This window comes from Nelumbo lutea, chromosome 1 (genome assembly GCF_056320005.1).
Source record: "Nelumbo lutea isolate HS-2025 chromosome 1, American lotus-T2T, whole genome shotgun sequence".
In the NCBI taxonomy this organism is placed as follows: domain Eukaryota; kingdom Viridiplantae; phylum Streptophyta; class Magnoliopsida; order Proteales; family Nelumbonaceae; genus Nelumbo; species Nelumbo lutea.
The window spans coordinates 179,629,855-179,648,409 of NC_142684.1; the positions used below are offsets into that span (position 1 = coordinate 179,629,855).

The window sequence follows — 18,555 nt, forward strand, 5'->3', positions numbered from 1 at the left end:
TGAGCAGACCCGGAGTGAGGAGCACTTGAGTACGCAAGAGCGCCCGTATGAGTGGTTTCAGCGAAAGGCGCCCCGGCAGTCTCGTGCACCGGTGGAGTCGCTTCGGGCTCCCTGGGCAGATCCTCTGTCGTATGGTCTGGGGCTTGGGGCTCCTCATCCAGGGGCAGCTCGGTACGAGTTCGCTTGGCGACCCGCTTCCTCCTCTTCATACCTTGGAACAAACGCCCGCCGCAAGTTCTCTCCGCATCCATCACACCTGCAGAACGAGTTCGACATCAGAAAAAATGAAGGAACAGAGCAAGCAAGAAACCGCATAGCCAGAAACCTACCCGAACTCAGGCCGGCTGCAAAAATCTTAGCCTCCGTTAAGTAGTGGTGGCACTTTAAGCCTTGCCGTGCCCACTGCCGGAGACCCTTCACCGTCTCTTTATCAAGAGTTACGCCCGAGTCGGGAGCGGCCTCACCCCACCCGGTCTGAAAGGGCCATCCTTGTGCACTTCGCACGCCGAAATAGTCCCGCTTCCACGCCGGGACCTTGTTAGGGAGATCGTACAGAAGCTTAAAACCCTGGCGAGGAGTAAGGTAATACGCCCGCCTCCCCCCAGGAAGAGGACCCGCCTGTCTCTTGAGCATCAAGATAGAGGAGAATATCTCTAAATCCAAGGGGAAATTCTGCTCGCAAAAAAGGGATATCGTCCCCACCAGGTTCCGAACAGAGTTCGGATGAAGCTGGCCAATGGTGACACCGAAGTGGTTTATGACTTCGACGAGGAGCGGATGGAAAGGAAGTCACAACCCTGCGGCGAGCTGCTCTCGAAAAATCACGATCTCGTCGGGACCGTGTTCCCAAGGAAAGCTACCCGAAGGAATGAAATATGTGTACCCCCCAGGAAGATTGTAGGACAGAAGTATGGATTGAAGCCCCTCAGGCGTCATGGTCGAAGGACCAAACCTGTCTAGCATCCGACCTCGGCGGGAGGTAGACGCCAAACTGCCCGAAGCAACTTGGCCCACTAGTTCATAGTCTTCAAGCTCCACCTCGGGGTCACTGAGGTAGTCTGGGGACACGGCTCGGTTGGTAGAACCTACGTCGGCCCTACTCGAAGAATCGTCTGAGCTATCAAAGCTAGACATTGGGGAAAAGATAGATTCAAGAAAGTACTCACCGGAAAGTTTGAAGAACAAGCTAAAGAACCGTGAAGATTGTATAACCAGCCTCGACGCGAGTTGGAAGGTTGGACGCGAACTCGATAGACAACCGCAGAAGTAACAAACCAACCGGGGTCCCCCACTATTTATAGCTATAGTAACCAAGAATCGACCGTGCAGACTGAAGACGATCCGACGGCCCACGTTCTTACCAACCTTGCAACCCTTAAAGTCGAGACGTGATTGGCGCACGTCTTTCCGAAAAAATCAGAACGTCAGCACATCTTTTTGAAACCAACGTCACTTCGACACGCGTCTTTTCGAATCTGACGCGCCGCACGTCTCCCTGACAGTCGACGGCGTACGTACAGCAGTGGCGTGCCTTTTTGAAATGACCCGCTGTCATGTCCCAGCGGCGCGAGTTGGTTTGAAATTTAAAACGCACGGTCACAACCACCAACGTTTTTGAGTAAGGCACGTTTCCAACCTTCTCGAAAACCGAAAAAACCCTAGCAAAAGCATTTCGTACAGTGAAGGTTTGAAGGACGGGACAAATCTACAACCACCTCGTGAAAACTCCCCGCACCATGGCAAGGCCCACGGCGCAAGGAGTGGGGGGCAATTGATGAAGGAAAATTTGGCCCGACCTCTTTATTATGAGACACGTGGCAGAAACGACAGCTCGGCAAAAGGGGTCAAGCCTAGGCGGCAAGAGCACACTCCGCCGAACTAACCCATCTTGTAACAGCTCGGGGTAGACTTCGCCGAACTGACCGCCTTGTAACAGCTCGGGATAGACTTCGCCGAACTGCGCCTTGTAACAGCTCGGGGTAGACTTCACCGAACTGACCGCCTTGTAACAGCTCGGGGTAGACTTCGCCGAACTGACCGCCTTGTAACAGCTCGGGACAGACTTCGCCGAACTGACCGCCTTGTAACAGCTCGGGACAGACTTCGCCGAACTGACCCACCTTGTTATAGTTCGGGATACCTCCGAGCTCAAGACCGCCTCACTCAGCACTTCACATCATCTTCTAGGCACCAAAGCCAAACAAGTCGTACCACGCCTGGCACCAGGGAATTCCGTGCCCGAGGGCGCCACGCCTGAATGACTTGGGATCTGACGTTTGGCAGCTGCACTCTAAATGGCCACCTGCCACCGCCACTGACGCCGCCATCTCCAGTTGGACGGTTAAGCAGTGACGGTTCTGTCTCAGCAGAAGGGGCGACAGCCGAGTTGACAAGCGCCAGAGTAATCATACCTGATCTGACAAGGGCCTCGGGGCGAGTACGCGAAGCGACTATAAGAGCCCCCTGCCCCCCCGATAAGAGAGGTATGCAAAAACTTTGCGCTATCTGGTATTACCTTGCTTTTGAAAGATTCTAACTTGAGCTTCAGAGCTTCTACACCGGGTTCCCCCCCGGAGCTTTCCCATCTCTCCCGTTTCAGGATCCCTGCTACCTCGTTCGAAAGCAAGGCAGCGGACAGCTAAGACCAGCCGGATCACGCTCCATCAGTAATAGATTCAAATACACCACATCTTATAGAGATCAGACTATCAAAAACCCCCTAAGATCATTTCTTACTACAATATATATGGCATATACTTTTGTAATTGACTAGCACGATCATGGTTTTCCTTTGCATATACACCCAAGGCCCCTAAAAGGAAATAAGATACAAATGTTAGGATCATTATGGGCACAAAAGACTTATCTATTTTCGATCACAATTAGGGGTCGTTTGGCAAGTTTTTTTTGAAAGATCTTCTAGAAGTTCTGGTAGTCAAAAGACGAATTGAGTTTTTGCATCAGGATCTTAACAGCTTGAAGACCGTTTGGTTAAGGCGCGTCTTTTTGCATGAAAATGAGTTGAAAGAAAAGGCGTAAAGCTCCATTTGGAGCTTCCCGAAAATAGCCCGAAATAAGCTTCTTGCATCTTTTCAAGGTTGTGGCTTTGGGTAACTAGATCTTTTGTCAACAAAATGAAAAAAGACCAAAATACAAGTTACCGAGTTTCTAAAAAATAAAGTCAACAACCCACACAAAAAGATGTGTCAAACGGGGCTTAATTAGGCAACTCTACTCCTTCAAAACTGGGACCTGCCATGCATGTATAGATGCGTGGTGTCAGATGTTGCTGGTAGGGTGTTGGAACGCATTTTGTTGAAGGTGATCCAGACTAGATCTCTCTTTCTTTGTCTCCACATTTGAGTTATTCTAGTGACAAAAACTTGCTGAATTAACTAAATATTTTCCTTCTTTGTTTTACACGCTTTGACTTACTATTTTCTTCATTTTTGATACAGCTTTGCTCCGGATAGGGACAATGTGTTGTAGTCTAGATCGGGTTAGTAGAATAATGGGATTAGTGATGACAAGATGTACAGCACTGTTTAACCAATAATAATACCCCACATCAGTCATGCACACGAAGTGAGAAATTGAAGTAATTAGGGGCAAATGTCTGTCTCCAGGTCCTTAAGCCACCTAAATGAATAATTAATTAGAGTAGCCTAATTAAACAACTTAAACTATATAGGCAAGACAACCCTCCAAAGTAATGTGGGGGATTTTACGTAATGGCTTCTTTGAAAGATGGGCATTACATGAAAAGCCTAGAAGCTATGTTTAGTGAAAAAAAAACTCAGAAAATTCAAAAAAGCATTCATTCATACAAAGAAAAAAATAGTTTTAATAGCTTCTTTAATGGCTCAGATAAAACAACTAAATCAAAGCTGAAGCCTCTCAAACGGGTCCTTAATCATTATTCAACCTTCAACCTACCTCTCTCTCTCTACATAGCTAGAAGAACAAATATTGCAGATTTAGTCCAGCTAAGCACAACAGGAACACGACTTCCTTGAATAAACTTCACTCATAATTAAGGAAAATGGAGAGAACATGCTTCCTTGATAGAAGGAAAACTGACTAGAGCTCCCTTGGTTGTCAACTCCATTAATTGAGAATCGATATTTTTTCAGAGGAAAGATCTTGAAAACTGAACCTAATTTTTCAATTTCTTTTGTATTAAAAAACTAATAAATGTATGATCAATGCTGCTATCCAATAATCAATAACCAATTCAACCCAAGAAATAAAACAATAATAATTCTAGGCATGTGAACAAATTTAAACTCTCATGCCTTAATTTCTTGTCTTGATGTTGATTCCTTGCCTTGACCAAATTAATATCTCTTAATTATCATTTATTATAATAAAATCAAAGGAAAACAAGCATTTGTTCTAGTGATAACCCAGAGGATCCAATGTGGTGGTGCAGCTGTTTACTCATTATTAAATTTCAACTAGATTATATTATCATCAAATCAAGTAGCCTCAGGATCAACACTGGATCATGTTATGTCAGATTCCTCAACTCTTTAAGTCTCGATCTCAACTCTCAACCAAGGGAACTCAGAAACCAGGTGCCAATTGCATATTTACAGGCTTACAGCTAGTATAAATATATCTGGTTTGATGCAATTAGCCTTGTGCTCACCACACGCCTCATCTTCTTTCCCCTTCCACTGACTACAGAGGTATGTTTGATAGTCATAATCTTTCACTTTTCATTGTCTTTCACTTACTGTCTTAATTTTCTAGACTCTGGTTACAGAAAATTGTGACAACTGAGAAGAAAGAAACCAGGCTGTGTGAGTTCCCTCCGAGGAGTTTCAACCATGAAAATTAGGGTGGAGACGAGGAGACTCCTCCTCATGGACTAGAAGAACCAACTTTCATTGTGTCCGGCTAGTACGGCCAAATAGGGTTTTTCCGGCAGTCCTGACTCCTGAACCACCAAATTTCATTCTGTGCTGGCAGTTAAGCATCTGCCGGCCGGTTTCTTGTAGTGAAAGTGAGTTGGGGGAATTGGGATCTCCTCCCAATAAACATTCTTCCACCATGATCTTTGTCCGCATGTGATGTCTCGGTCTCACCATTTAATAGGGATCTGCTATCAATAAAACGCTTCCAATACTGTCTCTAATAGGATATTGCAGTTTGTCATTCATAAGAAGATTTTCGATCCCTATGTACAACCATAATGACTGGTTGGGAATTTGTCACAGTAGTTGTGGACTCTCTACAATCTTGGGTCAAATTTTCAGTAGATTAAGGCTATCTTTGGTTTGAGGGAAAAAGTAGAGAAATCTATATAAGTTTTGTAGACTTGACAAAAAGTTGACCCAATCCATGAATTCGACCCGACCCAACATGAAAACATAAGGTTAGGGTCTCATATTTAGCTATCTAAATGTGAGAATGACCTGACCCGACCTAACTAGGAAAAAATTGGGTTGGGTTGGGTTGGGCCATGAGTCAACCTGCTGACCCGATTGTCAAGTCTAGCTGGGACTCTTTATGCATTGTTAGAAGTTTCCACTCTTTAATATTTTCTGTTTACTTTTTACTCTTTATTGTTTACTCTTTAAATTATTAAACGTTCATGTTTTTTTATTTTATATTTGGAATTTTAAGGTTAAATTCTTTAATTTTGGCATTTTTCATGTAATTTTTTTTTATTTTTTTTAATTTCAGTTGGTTTTTGGGATGACCCGAATCGACCCATGGGTCAACCCTAATCCAACCCAAAATCAACCCGAAGTCTTTTGACCCAACCGGGACCCGACCCACCCAACCCAATAGCCAAGTCACTTTCACTACCTTTTCCTACTTTTTCCTTCAAACCAAACAGAGCCTAAAGCTTAATTCAAGCTTCGTATGGTTGAAGTTATTCAAATCGTGCAACCTAACTTGAAATTAAAATTAATTAAGCTGTATTTATTAATTGATACTAGACGACTAACCATTTTATCTTGTGCCATTTCACCCAGACAGATCAAGGTAGACGGATGAAGGAGAGTACGTTGCTTTTTGTTGTATGCTTAACTTTTGTGATATCTTTCAAGGCTCACGCACAGATATCACAAGTGGTTCCGAGCCGAGTAGCTGCGGATCTAGAGTTGTTTGCCGATGAACTCCCCCGAATGCCCAAGCTCCTCGGTTATTCCATGGGATATGGCGAATTTAATCCCCGCCATCTCACCATCGGAATGTATGACAAACAATGGGTATGAAAATTTCAAATTAAAACATTTTTCTTTAAACCAATTTAGGTTTCTGTTTGGATAAGTTTTTGTTACTTTTGAGCTTTGGATTGTGAAAAATAAAATTGAACGAAAAATTATCTTCAGGATCTATTTTAAAAACCTAACAATTTGAAGTTCGCGCATCTTTAAGCCTCAAAACACCAAACCTAATTGGCTTTGTGTTTTTAAGCTTTGAACTTTATCCAAATACAACCTTATTTTATTTTCAATATTTATTACTTTTCCAGCATCAAATTTCTTTCTAATCACTTTTTTTTTTTTTATCTTCATCACAATGATTTCTAATCACTCTTTGTAATGTTAATTTGAACCATATCAGTAATTTGTAGGGTTGCAAATAAATCGGTAGATCAGATTGGGTCATGGCGGATTGAATTTGGGTACATTTGAATTCAATCCGTTAACTAAAGGGACTAACTTTTCCAACTCGATCTGATTTGTTAGGATCAAGGGAGATCCAAGTTTAGTTCTTACTAGATTGAATTTGGATTTAAATCTGCAACCCTAGTAATTCAGTTAGTATGGCTGATTTAGTAAAGAAAACTTGTATCACTAACCAACACAAAAAATAGGGCTGCCAATGGAGTCCCAATTATTCATCGGGACAATCAAGTCTAACCCAATTAGGCTATATTATATTGGCATCTATCTATGTTAATAACAACATAAAACTTCATTTGTATAATATAATCCTAATAAAAATGACAAAAAAATAAGAAATTATCTATATGCTAATAAATCAAGTGTTTTCAATCAAAATTATATTATATATTGATTATCAAATTTACCTCTTTGGACATAGAATATAACAAAAATTACTAAAAAGATGGGAAACCTTTATATATTATTAACTCAATAATTGGTTTAAAACAAATAAGAACAAAAAACTGATCTAATTATTAACTGGAACAAAATCACATAACCAGAACCAATATACTGGTTCGGTTGGGGTAGAACCAACTCATTTTATAGCCCTGGTGGCCTGATAGGCTAGCCAAGCTCAGCCCATTCTTTGTCAAGCTTGGACATAGTTTTAGGCCCATAGGCTCAAGCTTAGGCTTTTCAAAAAAATCCCGACTTGATAATATTTTATAAATCAAATACTATGGTGGTTTTGAAATCATTCTAGGCCCATGTTCCTCTGCTCTTTTCTCACTCCATAGTCCATTTCAATATTTTAGAATTTTGAAATTGTTTAATATAAATAAATCAGTTTTGCTATTAAGTAAAAAGAACTTCTTGCCCAATTTCCAGACTAGACTTTAGGCTTTATACGAGGGCTAGGGTCAGGCCTGAAACATGTTCTATTAATATAGAGGTAAAGTCGATCCTGAACCCAGCTCGTGAACAGGTGGTCTACCTGACACAAAATAACACTTTTTTAATCAAAACAACAATTAAGGTGGTGTTCGGCTTCGATGTCGTTTTCTTAAAAAACAATGCCACATTAGAAAAGGCGATGCTTCAGAAAAATTCCCTTTATTTGGTATCATTTTTTCAAAAAAAATATTTACTTCATACCACGTTTTAAAAATCGGGAAAGTATAGTATGAAGAAACACTAATTTCGATGTTTTCTCAGAAAATAGCCGATTACTGCCAGCGGTATAATAATGTTACATCAATGTGGCATTATTTTGGATGTTGGATAATACGACCACAGCTGAAAATGGTTCTAGAGCATTGATATAAAACAAAACCAATACAGTTTTCCCAGAAAACAGTCTATATGATAGCACCGCTTCCAAACAAACACAACTCAGGCATACCCAGCACTGTTTTTATGAGAAAACAGTGTTGTATTCCTAGCATGGATGCCAAACACCTGCTAAATATATAGATGGTCCGGTTCCTTTTAAGTGATCTGGTTTTTTAGATATCCGGTCTGTTCGGCTGATTCCTTTTGTACAAGCTCACGTTTCATTTTCCCATACTTACTCGCACAGAAATTCCACCGCGATTTACTTGCATCGACGGTGTTCGCGTACGGGACATGCCGAGAGACAGCAACAGTGCCGGGTCCCACAATTGAGGCACTCCAAGGAATACCAACATACGTGACGTGGACAAATCACCTCCCTCAAAGCCACATACTCCCATGGGATCGAACCATTCCTGTAGCCAATTTCTCCAGTGGGGTTCCTGCTGTGGTCCACCTACACGGTGGGGTCCAGGATCCACTAAGCGACGGCCATGCCTTTGCCTGGTTCACCAACGATTTCAACCTCACCGGAAAGACCTGGACAAAACCAACCTACACCTACCCCAACGTCCAGCACGCAGGAAACCTCTGGTACCACGATCATGCCGTCGGTTTGACACGTCTCAACCTCCTAGCGGGCCTGATCGGTGGTTACGTCATCCGCAACCCTACGCTAGAAGCAACTCTGAACCTTCCATCTGGACGGGAGTTTGACCGCCTCTTATTCCTCTTTGATAAGAGCTTCTATTCAAACGGATCCATTTATATGGATCCGGTTGGTAATAACCCGGATATTCACCCACAGTGGAACCCGGAATATTTCGGGGACGCCATTATCGTCAACGGCAAGGCCTGGCCTTATCTCAACGTCCAGAGGCGGAAATACCGTTTCAGGATCGTCAACGCTGCAAACGCACGTTATTTCAGGCTCTCATTGACCAACAATCTTACCTTTGTCCATGTCGGATCCGATTCATCCTACCTCTCCGCACCCGTTGAAACCAGCACCGTATTTCTATCCGTATCCGAGATTGCTGATGTGATCATCGATTTCACACATTGTATTGGCACCGAATCGGTTATGACTAACGACGCACCATACCCGTACCCGACCGGTACACTCGTATCCGGGGGTCTTGGATTCGTAATGAAGTTCAACGTTTCAGCGGGAAGTCCAGTCCGACCCGATACATCGACGATCCCCACAACCTTAGTGAATTATGTGCCGGCAACACTACCTGTGATTGTAACAACAAGAACAATCGCACTGTACGAGTACTACAAGAACAATAGTGATACAACGAAACCCACCCATCTCTACATAAACGGGTTAAGCCCGGATGATCCGGTAACAGAGACCCCCAAAACGGGTAGCACCGAGCTGTGGCAGGTGATCAACTTGACTCCTGATAATCACCCACTGCATCTGCACTTGGCTTCAATCCAGATGATCAATTCGACGGCGTTGGCGAACTCCTCGGCGTTCACGGAGTGTATGAAGGCTTTGGGTGATCCAAACAAGTGCGATTTGAAAGGCAATTTAACAGATACAGTTATCTTCACACCCCCTGAAGAGCAGACATGGAAATCCGCACTGAAGCTGGAGCCTGGATACGTGACTTATGTGATCGCCAAATTCAATCTGGTTGAGACTGGTGCCCCATATCCGTTTGATGCTACTGCTGAACCTGGATAACCACCAGGAAAAGTTTATTTTCTTGGATATCATTTATCTGGGTAAGTGATACCCATCTTCTAGGTGGGTAAATAACTTTCCCACCTGGGAGAAGTTGCCAATACTTGAATGGGACAAAAACGCCCTTTTTAATAATGAACTATATGGTTAAAATGGTCATTGCCTTATTTACTTGGAAAATAAAAGAACAATGCACTTACCCGGCTAAATGTTTCCTAGGAAAAACTTACCCAAGTAGTTGTGTTTATTCAGATAAATAACTTGCCCAAAAGCGAACAGGGCCTTATATTATTCCCCCATTTATGTATATTTTCCCCTCCTCGATCCATGTTAGGTTTTGGCCCCCCCAAAGAAAATTCCCGGTTTCACCCCTGATGGTTGAAGATTTGAACAACCCAAAGGCCCTAAGCTTTTTCTATCTTTCTATTTGTATGTATAAATATCATATAAATATGTATATATATACCCGTGAATGTATGCATCTACTGATTCACACAAATTTAAGTTTTGTAGGCAAACATTTTCTAATATAAAACTCCTAAAAAGCATCAAACTATGCCCTTTTGCTGTAACATTGTTAAGGTGAGTTAACTTTAACCCCTTAATATTAAGAAGATTTTACTAAAAATAAGTGAATAAGTGATTGGATTGGGTTAGAATTGACTGATCTAACCTGACCTCACATCCCGTGTGAGAAAAGAAGAAAGAGAGTAGGAACTAGGAAAGACGAATTACATCTTAGATATTGATTAGGGACAATTCCTTATTAAACAGAAGGATTAGTGACAAGGTGACGTGGGTTTGATAGGGATGAAATAAAGTATACCACAAAAGTACGAGAAAACAATGGCTCAACTAATGTGCTGCAATACAAGACAATAAGACATGCGTACTATATTTGTGGCTGATCTCAAGGGTTGACTTGGGCGGACCTACTGCTTTAAAAAACAAAAAATTGGAAGATTTTTGGGTTGAATCCGATCTGCATAGCTCAGATCCAGCCCCTCAAACTGGACACATTTAGCTTGATCTCAAGTCTGAATTGGTTTTGGGTTTATCAATCATATTTAGGTGGGCTCAGTAGGCCTAATAGGTCCAATGCTTAAAAACACTGTTCTTAATTTATTTAGCATAAGTAATTTCAACTATCAAAAACGAATAATGTTATTTTGTATGCATTGGTCGAGTTTGGATTGGGTTTGAGGAGGCTTTGAGCTACTAAGGGCTATGCCTAGGCTCAGCCAAAAAAGTAAAAAAATTAAAAGGCTTTAGGCCCACACCATCTTGAGGATTGAAAGTCGAAGCCCAATCTATCTTAAATTTAGAGCTGGCTATGGGTTCGAATTGGGCCCACTGAAGTTCCACCCCTACTACTGTTCTTTACGCCTTTCAGTGGTTTTAATCCAAAAGTCAAGATAGAAATTTAATGGATTGTAAGAATTTTGCCCACCCACACTGTAATTGTAAGAGGCTAAGGCTGCACTTGGCATTCCTTATTTTAAGGATTTATCTTCTTTTTATACTTAAAATACCCCTATGAACTTTTAACTGCCAAAAGGGATAAGTCCTTAAAATAAGGAATGTCAAATGCCAATGTTATTTGCACTAATACAAATGCATGTGAGTGCAAATGAAAAGAATGCAAATTCTGATTTTATTTTATTCTGGGTTTTACTTTATTTTACTTTAAGTCCTATTTTACTTTATTTCTACTGAAATTAAACAAAATATAGTAAATTTTGGAACAAAACAAAATCAAAATTTGAACCCAAATCATTTAAGCTACCATATTTTTGCATCAGTGAAAATAAATTTGCATTGCAACCAAACGCAGCCTAAATGGCAAATGCCATAGTCCATCCTGCATCATAGAAAGAAGCTAATAGTAGGTGCAATGGTTGAGTATTATTGTTCATGTTGATCGCCTCCCACAGCTTATTACAACCATATTCCAACCACAACTGCTCTCTCTTCTCATTCATATATAGACTGTAGATAGACGTGTCTCTCTTTGCATTTGCTTTTGCACTCGTACAATGCCGTCGGATCTATTATTATTGTTTCCAGTGCAACAGTATATGGGATTCATTTGGATGTTGCTGCCGAGTTCCCTCCTTCTGGGGGCTTACTTTGCATCGTTGATCAACAAGGATTCTGTAGTATTGCAAATTGAAAGGCAATGATCATATCAGCAATCTCGGATGGTAATAGGAGTACAGGACTAATGGATGGATCATAACGAGATGGGACGACTCAGATGCCACATAAACAAACTCTCCACTGTTGGTTCCTGAAATCCTTGGAGCTTGGCCCGTCACCATTCATTATAGGTTGGGAGACTGACGTACACAAAACCACTGGTCAAAGAGAAACAAGTATATATAATTTTTTTTTCTTTTGATAAGCCAAATAGCAATTAATTTATCTCATAATCTCATAATGCGTATGTATAGAAAATGCGTTTGAACCATTTTTAAGCAAGAGAATTGAAATTTGTAGGGTCTACTCTTTCTTTTCTAATAGTTATTACTCTCTTTCTTTTTTCAGTAAAGCCCTATTTATTTATACTGAAATGCCCATTTCATCTCCATTTTGAGGGATGATATTGGGTCTGTTTTGGCATGGTCTGGTCCACCCTGGATTCGACTCAACCCAATCCAACTAATTGGATAGGAATCCAAATCCAACCCACCCCAACCTATGAATAGTATCACTACCAAGTGCCCATTTGATTCACGGGAATAGGGGGATCTGGAATCGGTCATTTCAATTGCAATTATTATTTCATTTTCAATTATTTGGTTAGATGGAATCAGAATTCTATTCTTAGTCTTGTTGAAATGGAATGTCATTATACCACCGGGAATGGTCATTCCCACCCCCTCTCTTTGGAATAAAATTCCATTTCAATTTATTCCAATTTTAATTTCGATTCCTGTCTTGAACCAAACAGATTATGGGAATAGATTATTCCGATTCTAAAAACCAAACAGGGCCCAAGTGTTTTTTATTTTATTTTATTTTTTTTTTACATTTCTCACATTATGTCAGTGGGTCAGATTAGGTGTAGAGCAGGCTCAATCCAAATCCAAAACCCTATTAAAGACTGCTCTGAAGCCGGGTCGGGTCAATGCAGGCTTACCACTTAACCGGACCCACTAATATTCCTACCCACTTGATGACGACATATCAGAGCAAAAGAAAGCCATTACCATGAACAGTGAGACCTAGACATACCTTCACGTTGAAATTAACACGGATTTGCCACTTCTCACTCGTGGAGTCTGAGTCGTCCGTCCTCTACACTACCACCATCCATGTATCTCCATTATTGAGATCGATATATAACCCAGAAACAAAAATACTGCTATCACCATCCGAGATTGCTGATGTGATCATTGACTTCGCAAATTGCAACACTACAGTCTCTATTGATCAACGATGCTAAGTTTTTGTGCCCAACATGGCAACCAGGAGAAGGGAGCTCGACTGAAGAATCATAATGAACCCCATTGTTGCACCAGGAATAGTTCTACTTGACCAGACAGATTGAGACTCTCCCTTGCCAACTGCTAAAGGTGCAGCTAGCCCACACATCTGACATCTCTCTATATGAATGGGAAAAGAGCGAATACTCTGATGATGGAGACAACAATATATGGAAAGCACTCAAAGTGTGGAAGGTGATCAACTTGACTAACAATACCTACTCATTGCACCTAATCTTGGCTTCAACTGACAAATCAGTGCATGAGTTTGTGAGTCCAGAATAACCTGCATGAGAGAAAACAATAACCATTAATTAACTAAGGTTTGAGCTTAATTAATTAAAAAGCTAACTATAAACTGCAGATAAATTGAGCATAAACTAAGCAGTACAGCAAGATATAAAATTGATAGTATTATACCCATGTACACGTCATATGCATTGTTGGACATTATCAAAAGAGATTTCCATTCACGAATTTCTAATTAAAGATCTATACCACTGAATTCATACCTCAACATCAGTAAATTAATCTTAAAAATCTAAGTGATTTATAAGGGTTTCAAGAATGAAAGTGAAGCTCCTCTCCAACAACCCCGTCATCATCGAGGGCGATTCTAAGCTAGTTATCTCGTGTTCGAAACGCCTCTCCAATCCTCCATGGCGCTTAAGGAACATCATCCAGGAATGCTTAGAGCTAAAGAAGTGATTAAATGAGAATATTCACTACAGGGAGGCTAATCAGCTGCAGATTGGTTAGTAAACTATGAGCTCTCAATGGCTAATGGGTGGGTTGATTTTGGTCTGAACAACATTCCTCCTGGTTTAGTTTGCATTTGTTTAAGTGCCAGAAAGTTATCAAAATGGTCTATTCTTAAGATGACTGCATTAACTTGAACCATTCAACTGATGTATTGAGGTTCAGCTAATCTAGACCACAAAAAAAAATGTACTAAATCAATACAAAAAATCTAGGCCATCAAAGTGATCACCCAAGATCAACGAATTAATCTTAGCCATCCAAGTGATGTACCGAAAGTTCAACTAATTTGACCTGTCCAAACAATGTACCAAATCAACCCAAAATACAATCTCTACAAATTGGAGAATTAATCTTAACCATTCAAGCAATATATGAAACATTCAACTTATCTTGGCCATTCAAGTAAAGCACCAAAATTTAGATAAAGAGATATACAAAACAAAGATTTGGATCATCAAAATAGCCTTTTAAGATCGATAAGTAAATCTCAGCCATATGAATTTTATGATTTCAAACCATCATCCGGCAAAGATTTTAGGTCTAGTTTTAGTAAATTCCAGAAAATTGTCAAAAACCATTTCACCTAACTGGTTGGGCTGTTGACCCATTCAATCCAATGACTAGGTCGTTGCATTTAAATGTGAATGTAAACTTCAAGAAACCATAACTTTGTGCTCAGATGTGTGATTGAGGTGAGCTTTGTTTTTTTTTTTTTTTTGTAACTATTCAAGATCTTTGTCTTAAGGTGCAATAGGTGCCTTGCCCCACTATTTTTGTGAAAAAAAAAACTTTTTTGGCATTAATTGGAATTTTTAATATTTTTATAAATAAAAAATAAAATAAAATTTAACAAATATAAAATAATATATATTTCATCTAAAATATAATTATACATTATTTATTGACAAAATACATGTTTATGCACACCTATAAGCAAACATACTGATGTGGTATGGTCGGACCCATTCCAACCCAAATGATTGAACCAATGACTCATAACCAAAAAGCAAAACGGTTTAACCTCCATGTCAATTTTTAAAACATTGCATGAAAGTAGTCTTCATATGATAAATGAATCAATCTCAACCGTCCAAGTGACACCAAGATTTCAATCAATCTAAGCTGTTCAATTGATGTACCAAATCAATCCAAAAATCAAGACCATCAAAATGTTATCATATAGAAATCGATGTACTATTATAACCAAAGATCTAGTAGTTTTTCAATGGTATCCATGATAAATCAATGGACCTGAAACACCTGAGAATATATTATCCCCAACAATAACCAACATTAGACATCACTCAATCTATGTTTGTGTTTTTTAAAAGCATAAAAATAAAAATGATGTAAGGTCAATTAGGTAGAAAGGGGGCTAAATGTCATAAAAAATAATATAGGGTTTTTCTGTAGTAACCTATTCATATAATGTTAAGATAAATTTGTCGTACACTCTGTTCTTAATTTTGAAAATTTGTAGCGTTAATGTACCATATGCCTTGTGAATATTCGCACATAATAATGTGTATACGAATATACAAATATATATAGTACTGAACAGATCCTAATAATCGAACAAGATTCATGTAGCCGAGCCCATATACTTGGGAAAAAGCTTTGTTTGGTTGAGTAATAAATAAAACGCAAATTCATTGATGATGTAATGAAACAGCATGAATGTACAGTCTGGTCTAAAAGGTGACTAAGGAACAGCCCCCATTTGAAAATCACATCTGGTTCTGTTTAATTGCTGGAGCCAACCATTTGATCCAAGGACCAAGGTGCATAACCCAAGTTCAACCCATTCCAGGCTAAAGTCTAATTAAGCTGTGGGTTGTAGTTTGTGATGATATCGTCAGATCTGGATTCTTACGAGTTGAACGATTAACTAAATCAAACGGCTTCCTTATTTACAGAGACAGCATTTGATTATTTTCCCCCATAATAGATCTTACCCTCAGAAAGTAAAAAATCAAATGGGATTCTGTGATAACGGAACCCAGAAGCTCATTAAACATAAAAGGGGAGATGAATCCAAGCTTACCTAGTCTTCATTTGAAGCAGAAAATGCTCAGATGGATAAGATACGGGCTCTTCTTCAACCTCTAACTATCAAGTAGGTTCAATGCTCCTAGGGAAATGCATTAGTCGAGCAACAATGGTGAATGTATAGCTCAAACGATGCTCTAAATCAAGGTAAATCGAGGGTTTATGGGTGAATAGAAGATCAGAAGTGCAACAAGCAAGGCAGATTCTCCTCCCTTTATATTGTTTGTGTGTGTGAGAGAGAGAGCACACTTGTAGTTACTAATTAGTACCGTTCAAGTTGTATTATTGTACTATCGGATTGGTTGTAAATGGTAGCTTTGTACTATTGTACTGATGAGAGTTTGTGGGAGTGCAATCTTCTACAACTGCTACCGCTTAAATTGTACTATCCACATCCACCGTAGACTGTGAGAGATAGGAGCACCTCGATCTCAAATTTGAGATGGATTCCCTGGCTGGTATTAAAAAAGACCCCACATCGTTCCATGATTTTTGTTTAACTAGTTGTAATTTAGGCACGCTATTTCCTTTTTTTTTAATTTATTCCGAGCAATAATGTAATGTAATGCAGGGTTTGAGCTACGATCTATCTGCTAGTAATGTACTAGCATTTATGTGAAGGGATCGTATGAAATTGAGGCTGCTTTTGGAATTGATGTAAATCAAGAATCAGTTAAAAGTTTACATCAATTCGGTTTTGTTAGTGTTTGGAAGAAGCTTAAATGAAGATTGATGTAAAACTCCAATCCGTTTTAGATTTATTGGCACTTGAATGAAGTAGAATTTTATATCGTAAATCAATATAAAACTTCATCAAGCATAAAGTTTTACATCATCGATTATCGATTTAAATACTATATTATTTAATTGATTTACACTTATGAAATTTTATATTGAATTCAAACAAAGCCTGAGGAACTGTGTGGTAATGGATGAAGCAGCTGAACTTAATAAATCATTGCATTGCATTTTAGTGGATAAATTATTTATTTAAATAATAAACTTAAGAATATCGTAATCAATCTACCATCTTCATCTAAACCCTTATTCCAACTATATGGATTTCACTATAGAATCATGTTTTGCTATTCGTGCCATATTCATTATTATTAAGTCACGAGCTCCTAAACCATTTCTTACTACTTTAATTCATATCATTTTTTACGTCTCTCCCTTTTAAACCTACCTTCTAATCATTTATTGACTAAAAAATTGAAAAAGTTATATAAATATATATATATATATATATATATATAATTTCATTATTACTAGCAATCATGGTAGATTGGATAACATGAGTAACAAAAAGAGAGAGTTCCCATTTGATTATGTGCTGGATCAACCACAAATGACTACTTTTGTTTCCTTTTTTTTTTTTTTGTCTTAAAATCAAGCATGGGCATGGCTCAGATGAGTATGCAACTTGGGCGTGTAGTGTAGAGTGAGCTTAGAAGCCTTAGTTGTAAAACAGACAAGGCCAAGGGCTGCCCATCCCAATTTTTTAAAAATCGGACTGGACATAGAACCATTCTAAGGACCAGTCTCAGGTTGAACGGATGATCCATTCTGACTTAAAAATAAATAAAATAAAAATGGCCAAAACCATTATTTGGATCGATAAGTCAACTAAATCAATAATTTTTTGCCAAAAGGCTGTTTTAGGATAAAATAGAACCATTTACTTGACCTATTCCTGAATCAACCGGTCCGGCCATCCGGCCTGATCCAGTTTTCAAAATCATGGCCCATCCATAAAGCCTAAGTAGTAGTACAACCCCAGCTTCAAATGTCAATTTGAGAGGGCTTTCATGTTTTCTGCTTTTAGCTTAGCAAAGTGGGGTTCATCCAGAGTGTCGATTAGCAATGTTTGGTGAAAAAATGCAAACAGTCCAAACTGACTATCTTCAACCACCATGACTTTTTTGAAGCTTCTTCTAATGGCTTCTTCAAAGCATGCATGCAACTCAACCAAATCTTGAATCCTTCCAAATGGTTGGCTCAGGCCCAACCTACAGCCCCAAGAACTCCACCCCAACCAGTGAGGTTCAGGCTGGGCTAGCTCAAATGATAGACCCTAATTTTAATCCCGACTCCTGAATTGTCTCTAATGCATTCTATTTCTAGGTTAAAAGTGGTGCAGTTTTTTTTTTGCCTTGCTGTGCTCTCAACACAAGCCAACTTTCCAATGCAGCATAGATAATCAATCAGTCGACGCATATTTGAGGAGTTGAACTAATATTTGTGTAACTAATCCAAGATGGGATCCGGCTCATGGGTCCTGAGCCTTTACTGGTCCAAAACGTTTTATGGATCCTTAAGCCCATGACCTAGTCTTTCATCTTCAAGTCAATGAATTAGATATTAGTTGGGATTTGGGTCTGCTTGAAGCTCTATAGTCTATCGGTCTGCCCATGGCCATGGGCCACCGGGTGGTTGAGACTTGAGAATACGTTAACGTCACTGCAAATTGGGGACAAAAAAGGAAATTAATGGGGGTGGAATTGGTCAATTGGTTGAACCGTCAACCAATTGTAGTGGTAGTACCAAACAGTACGATTACAAATTTACAATACAATTCTACGAAGATTTCTAGAGC

At 39.6% G+C, this 18,555-nt stretch overlaps 1 protein-coding gene and 1 long non-coding RNA gene across 3 annotated transcripts; one reads left to right on the forward strand and one right to left on the reverse strand.

The window, feature by feature from the left end:
* Window positions 1-4,536: 4,536 nt before the first annotated feature.
* On the forward strand, window positions 4,537-9,660 carry LOC148879535 (multicopper oxidase LPR1 homolog 1-like). Its single transcript, XM_088961091.1, has 3 exons — window positions 4,537-4,691; window positions 5,988-6,224; window positions 8,209-9,660. Exons 2-3 carry the CDS (start codon window positions 6,006-6,008, stop codon window positions 9,658-9,660), a joined length of 1,671 nt encoding a protein of 556 aa, XP_088817217.1. The 5' UTR covers window positions 4,537-4,691; window positions 5,988-6,005.
* Window positions 7,844-16,233, reverse strand: LOC148879536 (uncharacterized). Of its 2 annotated transcripts, XR_016104270.1 has the most exons (4): window positions 15,955-16,233; window positions 12,898-13,434; window positions 11,447-12,017; window positions 7,844-9,652 (listed from the first exon to the last, which is right to left on the reverse strand). It is a non-coding gene; the product is annotated as an uncharacterized LOC148879536 (long non-coding RNA). The 2 variants fall into 2 exon arrangements; XR_016104269.1 differs by lacking the exon at window positions 7,844-9,652 and having other exon boundaries at window positions 11,422-12,017.
* Window positions 16,234-18,555: the final 2,322 nt, after the last annotated feature.

Excerpts from the sequence above, each read along its gene's own strand:
- LOC148879535 (XM_088961091.1), top strand. The coding sequence starts at position 6,006 with ATGAAGGAGAGTACGTTGCTTTTTGTTGTATGCTTAACTTTTGTGATA. Across the intron at positions 6,225-8,208 it reads GAATGTATGACAAACAATGG|AAATTCCACCGCGATTTACT; the intron begins GTATGAAAATTT and ends TTACTCGCACAG.